Below are 19,556 nucleotides of genomic sequence, written 5' to 3'. Positions count from 1 at the left end.
TGTCACTTGAGCCCCTGCCTCCTTTTAGTAACTATCCCTGTGGCTTTCTTTCAGGTGGCTGTGGCTCCGCCCACTGCCCAGCCCAGCGTCAGGGTTCCTCCTTTTGCCCCCTGCCAGCAGTCAGCCTCCCACAGCCCCACAGGGGGCTCTGCTGGTCGCTTGACCATGGCTCTTGCCCGGCAAACAATTCTGGGTCTCTGTCTTCACATTTAGGAAATGAGAAGGTTAAGAGAACACTAAGGTTCTTTCTGCTCTAAAATCCTGCCTTTCTCTCTTATCACAGACAAAAGCCTATTTCTGTTCCAATAGGGATGATGGTTCAGCTGGCTGGGGGCTCTCCAAGTTAGGGATGTTGTGTAAGCAGGGACGTGGCTTCCTGTACCTCCATATCCTACCTGCCCTTCCTTTATTCAGGCCCCCAACCCTCGGCTTGGCTCTGAGGCCCAGCCCAGCAGAGATGATGGAGCAGTCCAGCCTGTCCCAGCTACCTGCTGTGCCCCACAGCCCGGACGCCCTTGCCCGGGTGCCTACCTTGGCCCTGAGGAAGGCCAGTGCTCGGCTGTTGTTCTCCAGGAAGTGCACACGCAGGCGGCCCCGGTTGGGGGGTGGCAGGGCCTCCCCTGAGATGAGCTCCAGGAGCCGCAGCAGGTGGGTGCCATCGCCCAGCTCTGTGTACAGGCTCTGGATCTTGATGCCCACCTGGGAAGGGAGCGAGAGAAGGCGCAGGGTCAGCCCAGCCTCACCCGCCTGCTCCATCCCAGGATCTGGGAAGCACAGCCCAGAGAGAGCTCCCTTGGAGCAGGGAGCTCTGGCCTCAGCTTTGCTGTGGAGTCAAGAGACACTCAGTCCACCCCAGGGGCAACTGGCTAGGGAGCTGGGAGAATGGGACAACGGCAGAGACAAGCTGTGGGGGCGCCCAGCCCCACTCACCCGGCCATGCTGGAAGATGTTGTTGATCCAGTTGGTGAAGGTCTTCTCCTGCATCCATGTGTGCTGGGCCTGCAGCTTGCGGATGTGGCCCATCTCGTACTCAGAGTCCATGGTGGGACCTGGGCAGGGACAGCTGTGCGTGGCCTCCTGCTGCAGGGCGCTATAGCCCCGAGGAGCTACTGGGGACAGGATGACCAGCCATCAGGCTGCAGTCTTTGAGGACCTGGGGCCTCTGGCCATTTCCCTAAGCCTGGAGATGTTTCTGTGATGGAGGTGGTGTCTCTGCCTAGCATACGGAGACACCCCCCAACCCCCTGGCCAGACTGTCCCCCCATTTGGTGAGTGTTTGTGGCTTGGAGCCTAGGCAGGTAAGGCTCTGGTGCTTCTGGCTGGTGTCCTGCCCTTGAATGTCCCAGGGTCCTCCTTGCCCCACCCTACTTTCAAGATTGTTCTTCTCAGAGCCCCTGCTGCTAGAGGTGACCCTTGGATGGCAGCGATTGGCTGCTGCTTCTTGGGTTGAATAGGACAAGGGGGAGGAAAACAGGAAACTGCTCACCTTAGCCTGGACCCTGGAGGAGGTCCATGGGACAGACGGTGAGGGTAGATAAACGGCCAGTGTGGGGAGGAGGGTGACATCAGGAGAGGCCGGGCTAGAGCTGGGGCCACGCCATGGCCCTCCCCTTAGCCAGCACACAGCCGGCCTTGTCCTCCCACCTGCCACAGGGTGGAGCAGACTGGGAGTGGGTGGCTGAAGAATGCTCCAGACCCATCGCTCGAGGATCCCCTTCATTATTCCCCCACCTTGTCCCCAGGTCAGCGTCCTGGCTAACAGGACACAGAGGCCCATGGAATGGTCTCAGGTGGGCTTGCGGAAGCCCCAGAGTGGGGGCCCTGTGGGGTCACTGCAGTCAGAGTGAAATGAGCCTAAGGGCAGGCTGGCCAAGCCTCTGGTTGGAAGACTCTGGGCCCACTTCCCAACCTGGGACTGCCCTTCAGCCCCTGAAGGGGCCTCTGTGGGCACCCATGGCTCAGGGGTTGGGGTGCACTCTGGGTCACTGCCCTCTCATTCGTATCCGGAGAGCACCACCACAGACGGAGAGAAAACATCAGGCCCTGAGCTGAGCCAGGCCTGGCTTTCTGGGCCCTGACAGAAATGCTCACCCACCTCACCTGAGGCTGAAGGGTAGGGTACTCCCTCAAACCTTGGGGGCTATTTTCTGAAGGGTGCTTCCCCTGGGAAGGGGTAACTCAGAGCTGCAAAGGCTGTGGAAAGACAGTCTACTGTAAGACCATGTGAACTCTATGAGGCCCTGTGGCAAAGCACCCACAGGGCTGGCCATATATGGGACACCAAGGCAGAGGGTGCAGAAGGAGCCGGTGGCTCTGTGCTTCCTCCCTGAGTACCCTCAGACTTGAATGGCAGAGGGAAAGTATGTCCTGAATGGTGGTTTCACAGAACTGTTGGGCTAAGCCTGGACCAGTTGTGGAGACTCCAAGAGGACATCTTCTCGGGGACCCTGTGGCCAAGGCCTGTGATAAGAGAAGGTGCACAGCCTGCCCCGGAGGGCTGGGTAGAGGTGAAGCATGCCTAAACCCCTGGCTATGGTTGGGAGTGAGGGCAATATTGAGGCCTGGTGCTCTTAGGGCATGAGCAGCTCCTTTGCATCTCAGAGGAAATTCCTCTCTGTTCTATGGCCCCTGCCATGTCCCTCCTCCACTGTCTGGCTTCTGGATGCTTGAGATGACCCCTCACTCCAGGTCCAGTCACCAAGGCTGCTGCTGGCTGTGTCTCCCAGCGTTCCTCAGTCACCCTCCCCCTTTCTATTCCCATTGCCCTCAGGCTCTCATCACCAGTCCCCTAACTGGTCACCCTGTCTTCACGTCAGCCTACACGTGGCCACCCAATTTACCCTCCAAAAGCACCTTTCTGGTTACACCCATGAAGACTCCCCACTGCCTGCTGAGAAAACCTGGAGTCGTCAGACCCCGGCTCAAAGCCTTCAGTTAACCCAACCAGGCTTCTCTCCTCTGCTCACCCCAGGCTGCTCCCCGTGTCCACTCTCCATTTCCTGGTTAGGACCAGAACACTCCTGCCCCGTGTCTGGACTTCTGCTATTCTCTCAGCTTAGAATGCCTTTTCCTATTCCCACTGTCCACATTCCAGCTCTCCTACCAGCCCTGGGTGCCATCCTGCTTATTCTAGAATGTCCCCTCACCCACCTCCTTATCCCAGGGGATGACTGTTCTTGGGTCTCCTCCTATGATGGCCCTTGGCCCTGGGCATCTCATGTGACATCGTGAGCACCGGAGGAGAGGGTAGAACACTGACCTGAGTGACAATTTGCACACAAGTCTCAATAGTACTTGTTGCATGTGAAAGTGTCGAGTGGGACTGGGGACTGCTTTTCTTCCTCCCTAGCTCAACTGCAGCTAAAACCACTGCATAGGCTATGCTGCAAGGGCCAGCTCCTCGTTTGCTCTGCCTGACTGCAGCCCCCTGGTGAAATAAGAATCCTTATTGGTCAGTACACAATTTTCAATTATCCGTGTTGCAAGCAACAGCAATCTCAAGTCGAACTGATGTAAACAATGTAAAGGGAATGTATTGGCCCATATAACTGAAGAGTCTAATAGTAGGAGGACTTTAGGTGAGGTTTGATCCAGCAGCTCAAATGATGTCACCATGGGCCTGGATTTCCTCTGCCTTTCTCAATGTCTCTTTCATTTTCATCCTCCATTTTCATGCAGCAGCCCTCCTGACCTCCTTCCTCTGTCCCCAGCGCTCTGGGTAATCTCTGTCATTTATGTTGTACCGATAGTCTCTCTTCTTTACATTGCATGGCTCAAAGAAGAGAGAACATCTTTCCTAAGAGTTGGAGCAACTGTCTGGGGGACATGGCTCTCATAGGCTTGAATCAGGTCACATGTATTTCTGAACTAATTTCTGTGACCAGGGGGTGAAAGTCTAATTGGCTCAACCTAACCAGGGCACCCCTGGAGATAGGGGGTAGAATTTAATCTCACCCAAACCTCACGGAGGAGGGTGAGTGCTCAGCAAAGGAAATTCCAGGTCAAGATCACCAACAGGGTCAGTGGGCGCCAGTGGGAGAACCCCAGATGTCTACACCAGGCAGTTCACTCCTGTGAGGTGTTGCAAGCCGCCGGGCACATGCCAGCCACTAGGGGGCTCCACCCCAGCACCACTGACCTCCAGGCATGCGGTCCAGCCTTCTTGCTGAAGACGTCTGCTTGAACTGTGGCAGGCCCGTGTCTCCTTTAAGAGTGCTCAGGGGTGTGGGAGGCAGGGGCTGACCCAGAGCCTATGACTGCCCACAGCTTTTGTCCGCAGCTGCCAAAGTGTCTGCTTTCCTGATTCCCTCCAGTCTTGGCTTCCCACCACTCCCAGTTGGGGCTAGAGCCCTCCTTCCCTCAGGGTCTATTCCCTCTCTGTCCGCAGCAGATGGAACTGCCTTCCTTCTGAAGTAGCCCCATTTTGGGAGCCTTCCCCACCCAGAGAGGACGGAGGGAGAGTCCGGGGTCACAGGGAAGGCGTGGAGAAGAGACACACCCACCCCCTAACGCCTCAGCGTCATTTCAAATGGACCCATGTTTTACTTCTCAGACAGCTGGCCCACATTCCGTTGAAAATGAGTAGTCAGTGGGAGAAAAGATGTTTTTCAGAAGTTTATTGGTTACCAGACTGTCTTTCTTGTGTTCATTTGACATTTCTAAACAAGATTACAAAAAAAAAAAAAAAAAGCATAGTGTATTAACTGCATGGGTTAATTGGCATGGAGCCTGACACACTCTTCAGTTAGGCCTGCGTTTACCTGGATAAACCCAATCATCATCCATCCTAAAGATGCTATTCTTCTGCCACATTTTAAGAAACAGTAAAATGCGTCCCTAGTCTTCAGGAAGTTCGTCCTATACTTCCCCCTGGGCATACGGAGAAAGTGTTACAGTGTAAAGTGACTAGAAGCCGGTGGTACCTGCTCAGGCTGGGACTCCGGTGGGTAAACCCTGCCCCAGGCAGTGGGCTCCAGTACAAGGCGTTCCCAGAGGCACAACCACGGGGAAGCACTGTGGTCAGGGGCCTGGGGGTGGTCATGGGAGGGTTGCGGAGAGAGCAGGAGGCATCCTGTGACCCAGCCCCATGATGCACAACAAGAACTCAACAACTCGAGGCCCAGGAGCCTGTGAGAGGAGCCACAGCCCCAAATCCAAAGCTGCCATTGCTGCATGACAAGGGCTGATAAAAAGGGAACTGGGTCCAGCTCTGGAGAAACGAAAGCCAACTAGAGAAGAGCCCTCCCCACTGAAGAGTGACCCTCCGGGGCCATCCAGGGTGTGCCGAGTGGAGTGGTGAGAGAAAGGGGCTGGACCAAGAGGCGGAAGCAGGTTGGACATCTGCTTATCACCATGGGGGAGGGTTTCTGCAAGTCTCAACGCTGCCACGTTGTTTTAGCAGGTAGGCTCGGGAGGGCCTCATTAGCTGGCTTACAGCTTGAAAGCCGACTTTGGGAGTAGACTGAAGTTTTCATTTTTCCCCCTGAAACTCAAGACTGCAGAAGTTTGTGTTATTCAGAAAATAGGGCTTCAAGATTCTTGGATATCCTACTGTGGCACCACTGAGAGCATTAAGACGGGTTTATAGTTCTGGAGTTTCCCCGCTTCCACCTCCCCCACGTACACGGTCTGGGGAGGGTGCATTTTGAACACTGGGGCAGTGCTGTGGAAAGGGCAGAGTGTGGCGACAGATCCTAGAGGGCTGTTCTCCGGGTGTCTGTGTGGAGTGAGGTGGGATTACAGGTGGACTGGATGCAGACTAAGGGGCACTCTGTGCTTGTCTTGGTCACCATCCCTAGTTTTCTAGTATTTTCCTTTCTAATCAGCTTTTTGTGATGAATGACTTCATGATGTGAGAGAGGATGTAAGAAAAATGGACATGTGACTTCAAATGGTTTTGTAACACCACCACCAGGTCCCTGCCGGGAAAGAGGTTCAGCTGCCAGACGCCTCTTCAGCCTGACCGCACAGCTGAGGGCATGTGGGTGGGTGCATCACCACACCCCGAGACCTTTCCTCACTGAAACCTCAACCCACTGCCCCTTCAAAGACTTCTCCTGTATGTCTGTACATAGACAACGCTTGGCCATATATACATGTATACACATATGTGAGAAATTAAACACAGACTCAGGCAGCATATATATGTGTGTATATTTATACAGGACAATTGACAATCGAACAGAGTTAAAGCAGCAAAATAATTCTGCCTGGAAACCCCGCTAAGCTTGGCACCTCCAAACCTGTGGTGGATGCTGCTGACACGTTCCCAGCTGACAGCACCCGCTGAGCTGCCTGCTCCTGTGACAGACTGGAGTTGTAAGGTTTCTCTTCCATCTGTCTAATTTAAAAGTGCTCAGGAAGATTTAAAAACCATCACATTTAATTCTCCTAAAACTAAATTACTCTTCAAGTAAGCTAGGGTGTGTGAGAGCTGGGATCTGGATAAATGTTTACCAAAATACTTTCTCTTAAGTCTGCATGTCTGACCTGGACGTCACCAGAGGCAGGTGAAAGGAATAAAAGAAAAAGCACGTGGTTTTGGAAGGGTCACGTGGGGCTGCTCGGATTTCATCATTCACGTCCTGTGCTGGCAGGGCTCTGGCCTCACAGGCATGGATGTTTTCTCTCTTTGTTGCTGCGTAACAATGAAACGCACCCACACCCTCATGCAGGTGCCCACATAGCGGGGAGGATGGTGGTGAGCATGAGCCACCTCCCCCTGACCCAGGCCTGTCCTGTGAGGGGACAGTCCTGAGGGACTCCCACGGGGATCTAGGAAAGGGTACTCAGGAGCCCAAGTGAGGGTAAGTGCACAAAGCCTGCCTGGTGGTGGGCATTCATCAACAAGCCACACCGCCTTTCGAAGAGAAGGCTTAAGTGAAAGGTTCCATCCTGTTTTTGTATTAAAGGCTTTTATTCTGTGAGGAGAAAAAAAAAAGCTGGACATGTTAAAAATATCTATTTCCTACAAAAATAGTGTCTAACTCTTCTACCCGACTCCATTCACCCATGTGTCCACGCTCCCTAGGACACTGTAGGCACCAATAAATGTTTTTATTGAATTTAAATTCTGCCGTTGGCCAAGAAGCTTTGGGGACTTTTAACAGCTAAGCATGACAAATAGACTGTGCTACAAATTATTGGACAGACCGGTAAGAAAAGTGAGCCTTTGACTTCAGTGTGCCTTGAAAAGTATATTAGAAATCTTGCCAGGGGTTAATACAGTTTGAGAGTTCCAAACTCCTAACCAAACACAGCTTTCCTGGGAAGGCCCTGGGAGGGCACCCAGAAGGGCGGGCCAGTGCGGCATGTTGGGACCCACGTGATCTGCTAACCTGGCCACCTGCTCTGAGTGAGCCTGGGGGTGGGATTGGGCACTCACAGACATAGCTCCTCCTCCTGTCAAACCTGGGGGCATCCGTCTTCTCCTTGGTAGACAATCTGGAGATAGAAGAAGCTCTCTCTGCTCTATTTTCTCCACTACGAAAACAGCAGGAAACAAAATAAATAAGAACTTCTTTTCTCCCTCTTGGTGTCCTCTGAGGGACAGGCAGGTGCTGCAGAATCTGTTCATGAAGATACACAGCCCAGGTAAGCAGAAGGCTCAACCGCTCCAGAAGGGCCCCCAACTCACTTCCTGGGGTTCCTGGGGTTCCTGGGATTCCACAAAGCCAGCTCACCCCGCACCTGTCTCTCCAGGCTTCTGAGTACTCTGGACAATTTCCCTTTTCTTCTCAATCTTCAATATTGTCATGCCCTCCCCACCCCATCTTTCAATAGGAACTCAGGGAATTTTAGAGGTGAAGGGACCTTAGAGACCATGTAGTGTCCAGTGCCTGCCCTCCCCATTGTACAGATGGGAAAGGTGAGGCACAGAGGGGCAGTGCCTTGGCCAAGGTCCTCAGAGAGTTAGTGGCCGAGTGGGCCTCTGATCCAGCTTCTTGGTTCCCACCCCGTCCCACCCGACCCGTCCTGTTCGCAGCCCCCTCCTCAGTCGGCCTTTGGCAGGTACTTCCTGTGAGAGGGGGGCACGAGGTGGGGGGGCAGGGTGTTGGGCAGCTCGTAGCCATCCAGCTTGATCTTGATGAGGTGCTTGGCTAGTGCAAACTCCTCCTCGTCCAGCATGCCGTCGCAGTCACAGTCGGCCAGCTTCCAGATCTTGCCCAGGACGCTGTTGGGCAGCTTGGAGGTCACCATCTCCTTTTTGGCGTTGATGCCCGTTATCTTGCCATTGACAGGAGATAGGGTATAGAAGAGCTCGTCATAGATGGGCTTGTCCTTGGCCACGACCCATTCCTCCTCGTCGGCGCCCTCCCCGGCGCCCTCCCCGTAGCCCTGGTTGAAGGGCCCCTCGGTGGTGCCGTCGAAGGCGCCGCCCTGCACCATCTGCGTGGGCATGCTTATCTCCTCCTGGCCGATGAGGTGCATCAGTGACGAGATCTTGCTGCTCAGCATGTTGTCCACGGCCTCGATCAGCTTCGGCTTCAGCGAGTGGAATTTGGTGAAGTCATAGTTCTCGAGCTGTTCCTGCAAGAGGACAAGCCACACACTGGGTTACAGACTCTCTCCTCAGGGAACAGACAGGGAGGGGTAGCTGGAGGGACTGACTCTCCCTTAACACAGACATCACGTGCCCTGGGGTGTCCCAGAACTCGCTCTTTGGTGGGATCCCCACATCTGAATTCACCAGATATAGGAGAATGTTATGGATGAAACTGTGTGCCCCCCAAAAGATGCTGAAGTCCTAACCCTAACCCTGGTACCCCTGTGAAAGTGGCCTTGTTTGGCAATGGGGTCTTTGAAGATGTTTTCAGTTAACATGAGGTTATACTGGAGTAGAGTGAGTCCTAATCCAATCTGACTGGAGTCCTTACAAAAGAGAAAAGACACAGAGAGACCCACAGAGGGAGGTGCCCATGTGGAGATGGAGGCAGAGATGCACCTGCAGCAAGAACGCCAAGGACTGAGGCAGCCTCCGGAAGCTAGGAGAGAAGCACAGAACAGACTCTCCCTCAGAGCCCTCAGGAGGGATCAACAGGGACAATACAGGCGTCCCCCACTTCTCAAAAGTTCACTTCACGCCTCTTCAGTTTTAGGGAAGACCTACATTAGTGCCCGTGATTGCTAACCAAAAGAAATCCAAAGGCAATTTTCACTTTTATAAAAAAAGAGGAAATAGCGTTCAGCATTTGCTTAGCAGCGAGCAGTTAAAGAGGCGGCGCGCACCCCCAAGCCCGAGAGTGCCGTAGCCAAGCTCGTCCCGTCTGGGACCTACACTCAGCGTCTCCGTATCAGCCGCCAGAGCTTTGACTGTGTCTGTGAGCATCTGTGCTTCACCTTAGTTTATTTTGTGCGTTCTTTAGCAAGGTGTGTCCTAAGGTATCAGTGAAGCCTACGAGAGCTCGTAAGGGTTTTTTATGTGTTATTTGGTAGGTTATTTTTTCGGTCTGGGAACACTCAAAAATTTTTCCCAAATAAATGAATAATAACTGCTTTGCTTTACGCCATTTCAGCTTACGGAAGGTTTCACAGGAACACTGTACTTTCGGATAGCAGGAGAAACCTGAACCCTAATTTTGGACTCCCGGGTTTCATAACGGTGAGACAATAAATTTCTGTTCTCGAACTTTGTTAAAGCAGCCCTAGGACACTAACGCAGAGGCAAGCTGCATGGGACTCACTGCATTTCTTCTACAGCAGCTAAGCCATGGTGGCAGCTGTGTGAGTGACAGCGAGCCTCTGGGACTTGAAGACAACCCACCTTTGCCCCACCTTTTTTTTAGTGCTCTAGAGAATTAGTATTTTATCATTTAAAGTGACTTTATTACATACTTCAGTTGACCCTCACAACAGTCCTGGGAGTATGGGAGGGCAGGGACTAATAAGTTTGTTTTAGAGGCAGCCGCCCAGGCAGTCCCAGCAGCGCCGAGATGTGACCCCACGTCTCCTGACTGTGCTTAGCACTCTTTCAGACAGAGGGACTGTATTTAGGGAAGACAGTTATCTAAGGGCTCCGCTTTTGGATCAGCCAAACACACACACACACACACACACACACACACAACAAAGCTTGGGGTACCTTGTCATTGGCTCTAACGGTGAAATCTCAGGATGTGGTGTCTCTTACAAATGAGCCCAGGTGGCTCTTCAGTGTGAACACGGCAGGAGCAGACCCACAAAGGCACAGCCCGGCCAGGAGCATGAAAGCTACACCAAAAAGGTATTTAGGCAAGGCCACTAAAATTTGGCAAATACAGAGTAGTCCTTACCCTCTAATCAGTAGTCATTTCAAACAGATGGACAAATAAAGTTAAATTGGAAATGGGCAGAGGTGTACGGGTGGGGAGGATGAGTGTATGAATCCAGCCAACAGGGCTGAGTATTACTGGGCAGGGCAGGGTCTCGGCTCTATTTCCCATCATCAGACAGGGCAGGAGCAGAGGCTCTGGAGAGGCCCTGGGAGACACAGCAACTACCTGGGCAGGGTGGGATCAGACTGCAGATGCCACAGACCTGTAGGAACAATCCTTCCTACCTTGGTTCATTTGTTGTTCACTTCCTCCTTCATCGGTCCATCTGTCCGTCCATCCATCTATCCCTCCATCCATGCCTCCAACCATCCATCCATCCCTCCCTCTCTCCCTCCATTCATCCATCCTTCCATCCATCCATCCAGCCAGCCAGCCTTCCTTTCATCCACCATTTATCGGTCATTTGCTATCTGCCAGGCCCTCTAGGCCTTGGGATATAAATGTGAAAAGCCAGTCCTCACCCTCAAGGCGCTTATGTTGTAATGGAGGAAGGACACACCATTTTTTAGTTACTTCCCACTTTCAAAAAGGATTTGCCTTACGTTGACAGTGGAAAAAAGGATAACATGAAATATAAGAAAGTCAGTAGAAAGGGAAAAGCCAAGAAATTAAAAGGGAGAGGGACAGAATTATTACATCAGACAACTAAGGCTGAGGAAAGTTGCCGCCTGTACGCACAGATTAGCTCTGAGCTTCTCAGCCGCCCAGGCTGGGGCCCAGGGGTTACACAGTCCTCATTGTCTGAAGGAAGAAACCACCCATTCATTGCTAGAGACAAACTTTCTCTGGCCCTGACCTAGGAGGTACTCCAAGCTGCGTGTAAGGGGTCTCAAAGACCTAATGAGCAATGTCTTCAACACCGGTTTTGTCACATAAATGTAGAGAATTCCAGGTCCGGCAGTTTTCAGACAGACTCTATGTAAAGTATTTCTGTATGGACAATTCTAGAGGGGCCTGAGAAGGGCCATCGAGGTGGACAACTTTCTGGAGATGGTGCTCGATACAGAGAGGAGGCAGGGAGGAGCCTGAGGAGAAGAGGCCTTACGTACCCTTCAGACCTGACTGTTTCATACAGAAGTAATATGACAGGCAGTTGGGGAAACATACAACTCAGTGTTATTATAAACAGCCAAACTTTTAAAGAGAAAAATGAGGAAAAACAGGTAAGCTAAAGGAGAAAAATTAAACCACTTATAATCCCATCATCCAACAGTAACCTCTGTTAACATTTTTGGGTATACATTTCTAGCCTTTTTACACACACACACACACACACACACACACACACACTTACTTGAACTAAGGCCATACTGTTTATCAACTTGGGGTTAAAAAAAATCATATCTTTCTGTGATACTAATTTTTATACAAGCTTTTCCTAATAGCTGCATAATATTAAACCGTACGGCTGGGCCATTATTCACGTCCGCTGTCCCTGAGGTTGGACGTTCAGGCCGTTTCTAAGGAAGAGGGCATACTGCAGGGCAGAGTTCCCTGCTGTTATCTGGGCGTGGAGTCGTGAGCTTTAGACGATAGAGGGGATAAGGCTGAAAGCTAAGCCGCCTGACCAATCTCCAGAGAGGGGCCTCTGAAACTCTTCTCAAACAGCAAGCTCTGTGGCCATCAAACCATGCTGGGCTGGGAGGAAAGCCCACGTGTGGCCCTGTGCTCAGCTTGGAGCTGTGGGGCGGTGCAGACCTGGTTTTAAGTGCATTCTGGTTTGTGTGTCTCCATCCACACCAAGAGGTTACAGTCACCAGCAAAGTCATCCCCAACATCAGCAGCAAACAATGCAAACAGCGCTTTGGACTCCTGCTGCCCAGCTATCAGTCAAACGAGAGGGCTGAAAACAGAAAGCCAAGCAAGGTGGAGGAGCAGGGAGCCTACACAAAAATCCCAGTGCTTCTGTGGTAAACAAGTCTGGATTCCCCTGGGTGCCTGCACACCTACCCCATTTGCTCATGAATCAGCCTCAGCTCTGAGCGCACACAGAGCCCCAGTGTCTGACCAAGTGGATGACCGAGGGCGGGACGCCCAAACTTTCCGCCAGCCTGCAGGGGATGTGGACTCCGTGACAAATCTCTGGAAAGCCCGCAAGGGGAAATGGCCACATATTTGCAGAGGTGGACAGGAAGCAGCAGCAGCCATTCCCGCCCCCAAGGGCACAGAGGAAACAGATCCTACACTCTTATCTCCGGGGTCCCCAAGCACACAGGCCCGACCAGGAAGTGTGGGGTCCAAGTTAAGCCATCGCCCTTCCTGCTGTCTCAGTTTCTTAGTGATGCTACATCAGAAGTACCACAAGTGGGTGGCTGTGATACACATATAGGCATTCCCTCATAATACAGGAGGCTAGAAGTCCGCATTCAGGGCACCGGCTCTAGGGGAAGGTGCTCTCTGTTGGCTCTGGGAGAAGGGCCTTGTCTCTTTCCACTTTTGTTCTTAGTTCCTTGGTGGTCTCCACGTGGCATCTGCCTTCCCCCATTTGGGCTTGCTTCTGTGTGTCTAATCTGCTCTTTTCATGCCTCAAAAGTCCTTAGGTTTAAGACACCCCCCATATTGATATGGTCTCTTTTACATAATAAAGAAAACCTTGTTTCCAAATGTGATTACATCCACAGGTAGAGGGATTAGGATTCCAACATGTATTTTTTGGAGACATGATTCAATCCATAATACTGGCCTTGACTAGGGTGGGCCCAGAAGTCTCTTTATTGTGATGAATACACACTGGGGATTTAAAGGTTTACTCACAATTTTATCCACCAAAGCCACCATGCGGGGTCTCCTGGCACTGCTCCCTCCCAAGAGGCAAAGGTCAGTCTGTAGCCCAGGCTCAGCAGTCTAGTCCTCGCCCACTCACTCCCCAGAAGCAGTTGACAAACCAACCTGAAGGCTCAGAGCAGATGGGTCAGCTCTGCTGCCCTCTGCCGCTAAGGCACTGCCAACCCATCAGCTGGGGGGCCCAAATTCTCCTGGGTTAGGAGGGGCACCAAGCCAGCCAGGAGGGCGGCGCTTCTAGTGCTCTCCTGATTCCGCAGTACTTCACAGCCCTGCGGTAAATCAGATTCCCTCCCCAAGGGTGCAGGTCAGACTCGACTGTAGGGCCTCTCCCAGCACTGGGCAAAAGCCTTCGAAAGACACGCTCAGCTCTCACTATAGCTTCCTCTCCCTGCCTTACCCAAGCGTCACCACTGATGGGCTTGGTCCAGGACAGGAGAACAAAGAGTTGACGCTGGCATCTATGAGCTCTCTGCGACCCCGATGTCTGCACAGATCATAACACGCTCATCTCCTAGCTCACGCTCCCTGCTGGTGTCCCAGACAGTCCACAACAGGCTGCAGAGGATGTCAGACTCACAGCAGACACTGACTCACACCCACGGCCCACCCAGAGGGTCCCGGGCAACACTAACGAGGCTGACTTATCAGATGGCAGTGACGCACACCTGCTGGCTCTGCCTGGGGAACCCCTGGGGATTCTCTGAAGGAACTGGGCAGTGTGACCAGGCTGGCCTCTGGAGGAAGAGGTTTGCTTCCAACTCCCAGTGGAAGGCACTCACTACCCTCGGGCCTGCCCTGCTATGAACATCCACTAGCTTAGTAATTCATTCAGCACATTTACTGAGCACCTGTGGCACCCTAGATGCTGGGGATCTGGCATGAACGGGACAGACTTCTGGAGTTATAGCCTTAGGAGGGAGAAGAACACAAGATAGCAGCACCTGGAGTTAATGAATTACAGTGCCACACAAGATGTAACAAGGAGGGGTGTCCCAACAACAAGCTTCGCTGCCAAAAGCTTCAACGCCAATGACAGTCAGAGAGACACAGACCGTAACCAGAGTATAAGCTCCTCAAGGGCAAGGATTCTTGTTCTGGCCATTTTGTCCATTTATTTATTCCAGGGACCTGAACAGTGCCTAGCCATAAAAACCCCAAGCTGTTGCCAGCGAGCTGATTCCAACTCACAGTGACCCTATAGGACAGAGTACAACTACCCCATAAGGTTTCCAGGAAGTGCCTGGTGGATTCGAATCGCTGACCTTTTTTTTTGGTTAGCAGCTGTAGCTCTTAACCACTGAGCCACCAGGGTTAGTAGGCTTAATTAATATCTTGGATGAATGAATAAATGAAGGTGAACAAATGGGTCACTGTCAGGCGGGCTCTTCACTCCCAGTGCTGGGCACTCAGGTGTTCATTAGCGGTATGAAGGCACCTGGCATGGGGCCTGGCCCCAAGTGGTTCTCAACAAAATTTGGGCCCTTCCTATATCCAACTAAATGGGCCTTGGCTGCTCCTGAGACCTTAGGTGAAGGGGCACCATGGTTTCCTTCTTTGGCCTGGGTGTCCTCTGACCTGGCCAGGGCCAGGTTAGCTTTGTCATGAGCTGCTCTGGTCCCAAGGTCTGCTCCCTATGTTACCGGAGTTCAGCTGGGGACGGGCAGGGGAGCCCTGCCAAGGAGGCTCAGGGGTGCCTCAGGGTCTCAGGCGCTGCATCTTCTTGTGTGGCTTGATTAGGTAACGAGCCACAGAGAACCCTCCTATTAGGCCACGGCATGGGCTGTGTATTTCCTCCTAACTTTAAGTCAAGAAACCTTCACAAATAAGTCAATGTTTAAGTCAACATTTCCCTTCACAGATATCTGAAGGATGAAGGAAGCAGTTGCCCTAAAGTTTGGTCATGGGGTGAGGGCCTAACCCCAGGGTGTGCGGGGGGAACCCACTGCAGGAGACTGCTCCAAGACGCCATGGTTAGCTCTCAAATCAGCTGTCGCCGTGACCGGAAACATACCAATTCATTCTCTGAGTGCAGGGATACCTATTTTACCTCTGGAAGAGAAAAGATGCTTCTATATTTTTAAGACAGCCAAATCATTTCTGACCAGATAACACGTACCAGCTGACTCACCCTTGGCCCAGCTGTAAAGAGTTGTCACCCAAATGTTAAGAGTAAGCCAACCCTATGTTCACACGTAAACTTTACAGTAAATAAAGTTTTACATTATATGAAGTTTACATTAAAAAATAAACAGCTCAGGATCAAAGCCTCCCCTCCTGTCACACATCGACCCTTCCCTCCACAGCTGGTCTTTCCTCCTCCTCTTTCGTCCCTCCCTTTTGTGACCCCCTTTTCCATCTCATCCTTCTCTCCTGAGGCGGCAGGTGCACACAGGCCCTGTACCCTGAGTCTGGTGCCGTCTCTCTGAAGCCCAGGAGAAGACAGTGACTGCTGAAGCCAACATGCAGGTACGCCATTTGCTCTACCTGGCATTTTTGGAAAATTTGAGGCAAAATTGGAAAACCAGGTGATTTTTACAGACAAACACAATACCTGGCTTCTCTGGAACAACCCAGACCCGTGTTCCAGAGGGCAGCGATGCTGTACTCACTAACTTGCCCCCTCTTGTGGCCACCCAAATTCTCACTGCTCTTGCAGAGCCGTTTTCCTCCTTGTAGAAGCTGATTTCTCAGAACTCGCATCTCTATCAAATGTGGGAAAACCACAGGTAGTTGGACAGAGTGATGGGGTTTCTTGTTCACCCAGCCTGCTTCCCTTGTTCACGTTCTCTCCTGGTGGCTGCAGGCATCTGAGTCCGCATCCCCTGCTTTGCAAAGGGCCGTGGCCTCCAGTATAGACAGGTCCCAGCACTGGACAAGGTGGCCAGTCTGGCTCTGTGAGGACCATCTACACAGAAGGCAGATGGCCTGGCCTTGCTCAGATGACCTGGTCAGCATCAACATGGTCATCCTAACACAACTGCAGTGGATACACTGGCCAGGCCAGGCGGCTGAATGCAGCAACCACTTAGGTTCAGCTGGAGTTGCCCAGACATGTCTAGAGAGACCCCAGAATCAGACTCAAGGCTGCCCAACGCTGGCCTTTAAGCAAAAATCCTCACCAGCACAGGATGAAGTCCAGCTGCATCCATAGAGCCGCATGGTCTCTGACTGAACCCTTGAGCCTACGGCAGCAATGCTGCCTGAGCTCACAATCCCACCAGGGCAGGGTAAGGCTCAAGGTCAAGGAGGACATTGGAGGTAACCTGAAGGTCACTCCTGCTCTGATTCCCTTAAGGGTCTGGGCTTCCAAAAAACAGGCATCACCTCAACATCGAAGCAAGCTCCTTGAACACAGCCTGAGATGGCTACTCGTCTGATTTTATCATATAAGCTTAATTTACCTTTGGCTATGTGGCCCCTTTTGTTTAAAAGTTTATTAAAACATTTTTCAAATTATTTGAACACCATCATCTTAAACTCACTGCCCCTTAAGCTTTCCATCCAACCTCTCCAGTTGCTGTTGTCAATTTGACCTCACATAGATAATTCTTTAAAAGAGCACAATGCTCAAAGTAGACGTACTTTACTAATTGAGATAAGCTATTTTTCCGTTCAAGGAAGACTTCAGGAGATAGTTTTGGTTTAAAGTTTAAAGATTATCTCAGGGCAATAATTTTCAGGGTTTATCCAGCCCCATTGTCTCCGGAAAGTTTGGATTCCATTGAGAATTTTGAATTCTGTCCCACATTTTCTCCCCTTTTGACCAGGATTCTTCTATAGAATCTTTGATTGAAATGTTCAGTAATGGTAGCTGGGCACTATTCAGTTTTTCTGGTCTCATTCATGGCAAAGGAGGCAGTTGTTCATGGAGGCAACCAGACACACATTTGATCCCTCCTCTGATTATGTGTTCCCTTTTGTTTAAAAGTTTGGGAAGCAGGCAATTTGTATTTTATTCACAGAAGCGTTTATTATGGATCACCATTAAGAAGATGAATTTGTTACATTCTCCTTGATCCTAAACGTCGAAACAGTCATGTGTCCCAGCAACCAGCCAGACAATGTGGCACGCATTTCTACCTCCTTCCCATCCCCTGACATTGTAATGGGCTCCAGTACCTGCATGGTCTTGACCTCGGGGAAGTCCCCCGCAGAAATCTGGTATTCTCGCTGCAGCTGAATGTAGATTTCTGGTAACCTGCTGATAAGCTCTCTCTTCTTGTTTTCCTTTCCAAATACAGTTGGCATCTCCTTCTTCAGGTAACTGATGATGTAGGCATGTACCTGAAGGGGTATATGGCAGGTGAGGACAGAATTGTACCAAGAGAAGGAACAAACAAGGGTCCATTTGACATGCAGGGTAACACTGGCAGGCCACTATACAGAACCATGGTCCCCAAGGCCTGCCGAAACTCTCCAGTGAGAATTCCCTTTCCGCGAAGTCCATTCCAGCCCTCAGTACGAACTGTCCAAACGTCTGTAAATAGCTTAAATAGTCCGCACTTGGCTGGTGACCAAAAGGTTGATGGTTTGAACGCACTCGGCAGCACTGAAGAAGAAAAAGGCCTGCTAATCTCCTTCCATAAAGATTCCAGCCGAGAAAACCCTCTGGAGCAGTTCTACTCTGTAACACAGGGGGTGTCCTAAGTCACAAATCAACAACCAATGCCTATAGCTTAACGATCTGAATTATAACTGGGCACAACTGAACTTGGCTAGCTATTAATTTTATGTAACAAATATTAGGTTAGAAGCTTCTTTAGAACTATTGGGAGGGAAGGCCACCTGGCATGAAGCTCTAGGGATCTGTGCCTCTGAATGGCTATTTGGGCCTCTATGTAGGAAGCAAGGGTATGGGTGGGGTCTGGAGGGAGAAATGTTAGTTCCGTGATTAGCCAGGAGCCCTGAGAGAAAGTTACACCAGAGTTGGGGCCCATGCCTGGGAGCACCAGGAAACGAAACTGGAAGCCGATGTAAGTGCTGATCTACACGGAAATAACGAGATGGGGATTTCTATAACCTCCCCACGCACAGCTTACAGCCCAAGATCTCTGCAGGTGGCACCAAAGTCATTTCTGCACAGGGTCAGCGGTGGGGCCGTGCTGAGTGATGGATGCTACCTCTGGGAGAGGGGAGCCCCAGCACCCTGATCAGCTGGAGGGCAGCAGGCCCAGGACTGTTACCCCGGGGTGGGTGGGTGTCACTGGGAGGGCTCTGTCTGCATTTGTCACACCCTTCTTTAACATTTCACTCTTCTACTGATTTCCTACCTCCGGGCATTAAGAAATGTTCATTACAAAAGTTCTCTTTGTCTATCTTGAATTCTAGACAGTAATTGAGGAAAAAACCAAAATCAAACCCACTGCTGTCGAGTTGATTCTGACTCATAGCGAATTGAGAAGTCAAGTAAATAACTAAAATAAGAAAGGATAAAAAACAGAGCGGAGATTACAAAAAGAAAATGACTATGTAGCTATGGACAATCCTATTAAAGAAAAGAGACTTCTACTATAATCTGTGGAAGAACAGAAATTAAATAGAGGCAGTAAGCAGATACATTCCACAGCTCAGCTGAAGGCGCAGCCAAGAGCATGTCGCGAGCATGTGGACACTGAAGTAGGTGCATAAACGCAAAAGCCGATACTCTGCGTTTCCATCTACGCAAAGGCCATTTTAACACAGAAACAAAGCTGGGCGACAGTGCTTTGGGCTGGTGCTGAGAGTGCAGATTTGGAGAGGGAATTCTAAATCTGTCTGTCACTAGGACATTTGTTTATTTACTTATTTTTCAAGTTAAACCAACTTAAAACATTTACGAGATTCTCGGAGACAGCTAGAGAAACCCAAGGTTTGGGAGCCCTGCATGTAGAATTCGAAGCTTTAACCCCATCCTGAGATGTGATGAATAAAGGGCAACCTCCTGGCCTTGGAATGCAGTTAAAGCTCAGTCTCCCAACCCGCAGCCCCGGGCTAGGGCAGCTGCCAGCCCCCACAGGGCTCCCTAATGGGCTCCTCACAGGGCTCCCCGAGTCCCCTATGCCGCCTACCAGGTACGTATGGTACCTCTGAGCTGTCAGGCCCAAGCTCAGGGAAGTCTCTATCCCCGCTCCTCAATCTGGCTGACTGCCATCCAGCCCCTAGGATTGGTACCCTGCTCCTCAACACTACCTGGTGGCCACGAGCATAACTTACCTGGACTGAACTCCACACCTGCCACAGCTCTCCACCCACTGCTGGCACCTGCTCCCTCTTCTTGGACCTTGTGGGGTTTACTGGCTGATGACCGAGGTTGCTGGCAGTGAGCCGCCCTGGGACACTAGGTACCAGTGCCCTGACACACTTTGTGGGTAGATCTCATGGCAGGCTTCAACTCCCTCCTCCCTCCACCTGCCTGGCACTACCTGAATCACTACCCTCAGGTAACTCACTCATGCCGCTGGCTGCTCTCAGCCTCAGTCT

General features: G+C 51.4%; 2 protein-coding genes across 2 annotated transcripts in view; both read right to left on the bottom strand.

Annotated features, from left to right (window-relative positions):
• Positions 1 to 1,156, bottom strand: part of SPTBN5 (spectrin beta, non-erythrocytic 5) — a 60,244-nt gene extending 59,088 nt beyond the window's left edge. The window contains exons 1-2 of the mRNA XM_049897657.1: positions 931 to 1,156; positions 532 to 699 (exon numbers count right to left, since the gene is read on the bottom strand). Coding sequence (XP_049753614.1) covers positions 532 to 699; positions 931 to 1,041 — 279 coding nt within the window. The 5' untranslated portion in view covers positions 1,042 to 1,156. The remainder of the gene's footprint in view (positions 1 to 531; positions 700 to 930) is intronic.
• Positions 1,157 to 6,930: 5,774 nt separating this feature from the next.
• The window catches only part of EHD4 (EH domain containing 4), a 73,445-nt gene continuing 60,819 nt past the window's right edge, over positions 6,931 to 19,556 (bottom strand). Inside the window, exons 5-6 of the mRNA XM_049897872.1 lie at positions 17,217 to 17,381; positions 6,931 to 8,529 (exon numbers count right to left, since the gene is read on the bottom strand). Coding sequence (XP_049753829.1) covers positions 7,993 to 8,529; positions 17,217 to 17,381 — 702 coding nt within the window. The 3' untranslated portion in view covers positions 6,931 to 7,992. The remainder of the gene's footprint in view (positions 8,530 to 17,216; positions 17,382 to 19,556) is intronic.

This window comes from Elephas maximus, chromosome 10 (genome assembly GCF_024166365.1).
Source record: "Elephas maximus indicus isolate mEleMax1 chromosome 10, mEleMax1 primary haplotype, whole genome shotgun sequence".
In the NCBI taxonomy this organism is placed as follows: domain Eukaryota; kingdom Metazoa; phylum Chordata; class Mammalia; order Proboscidea; family Elephantidae; genus Elephas; species Elephas maximus.
This window is presented reverse-complemented; position numbering and strand designations above follow the sequence as displayed.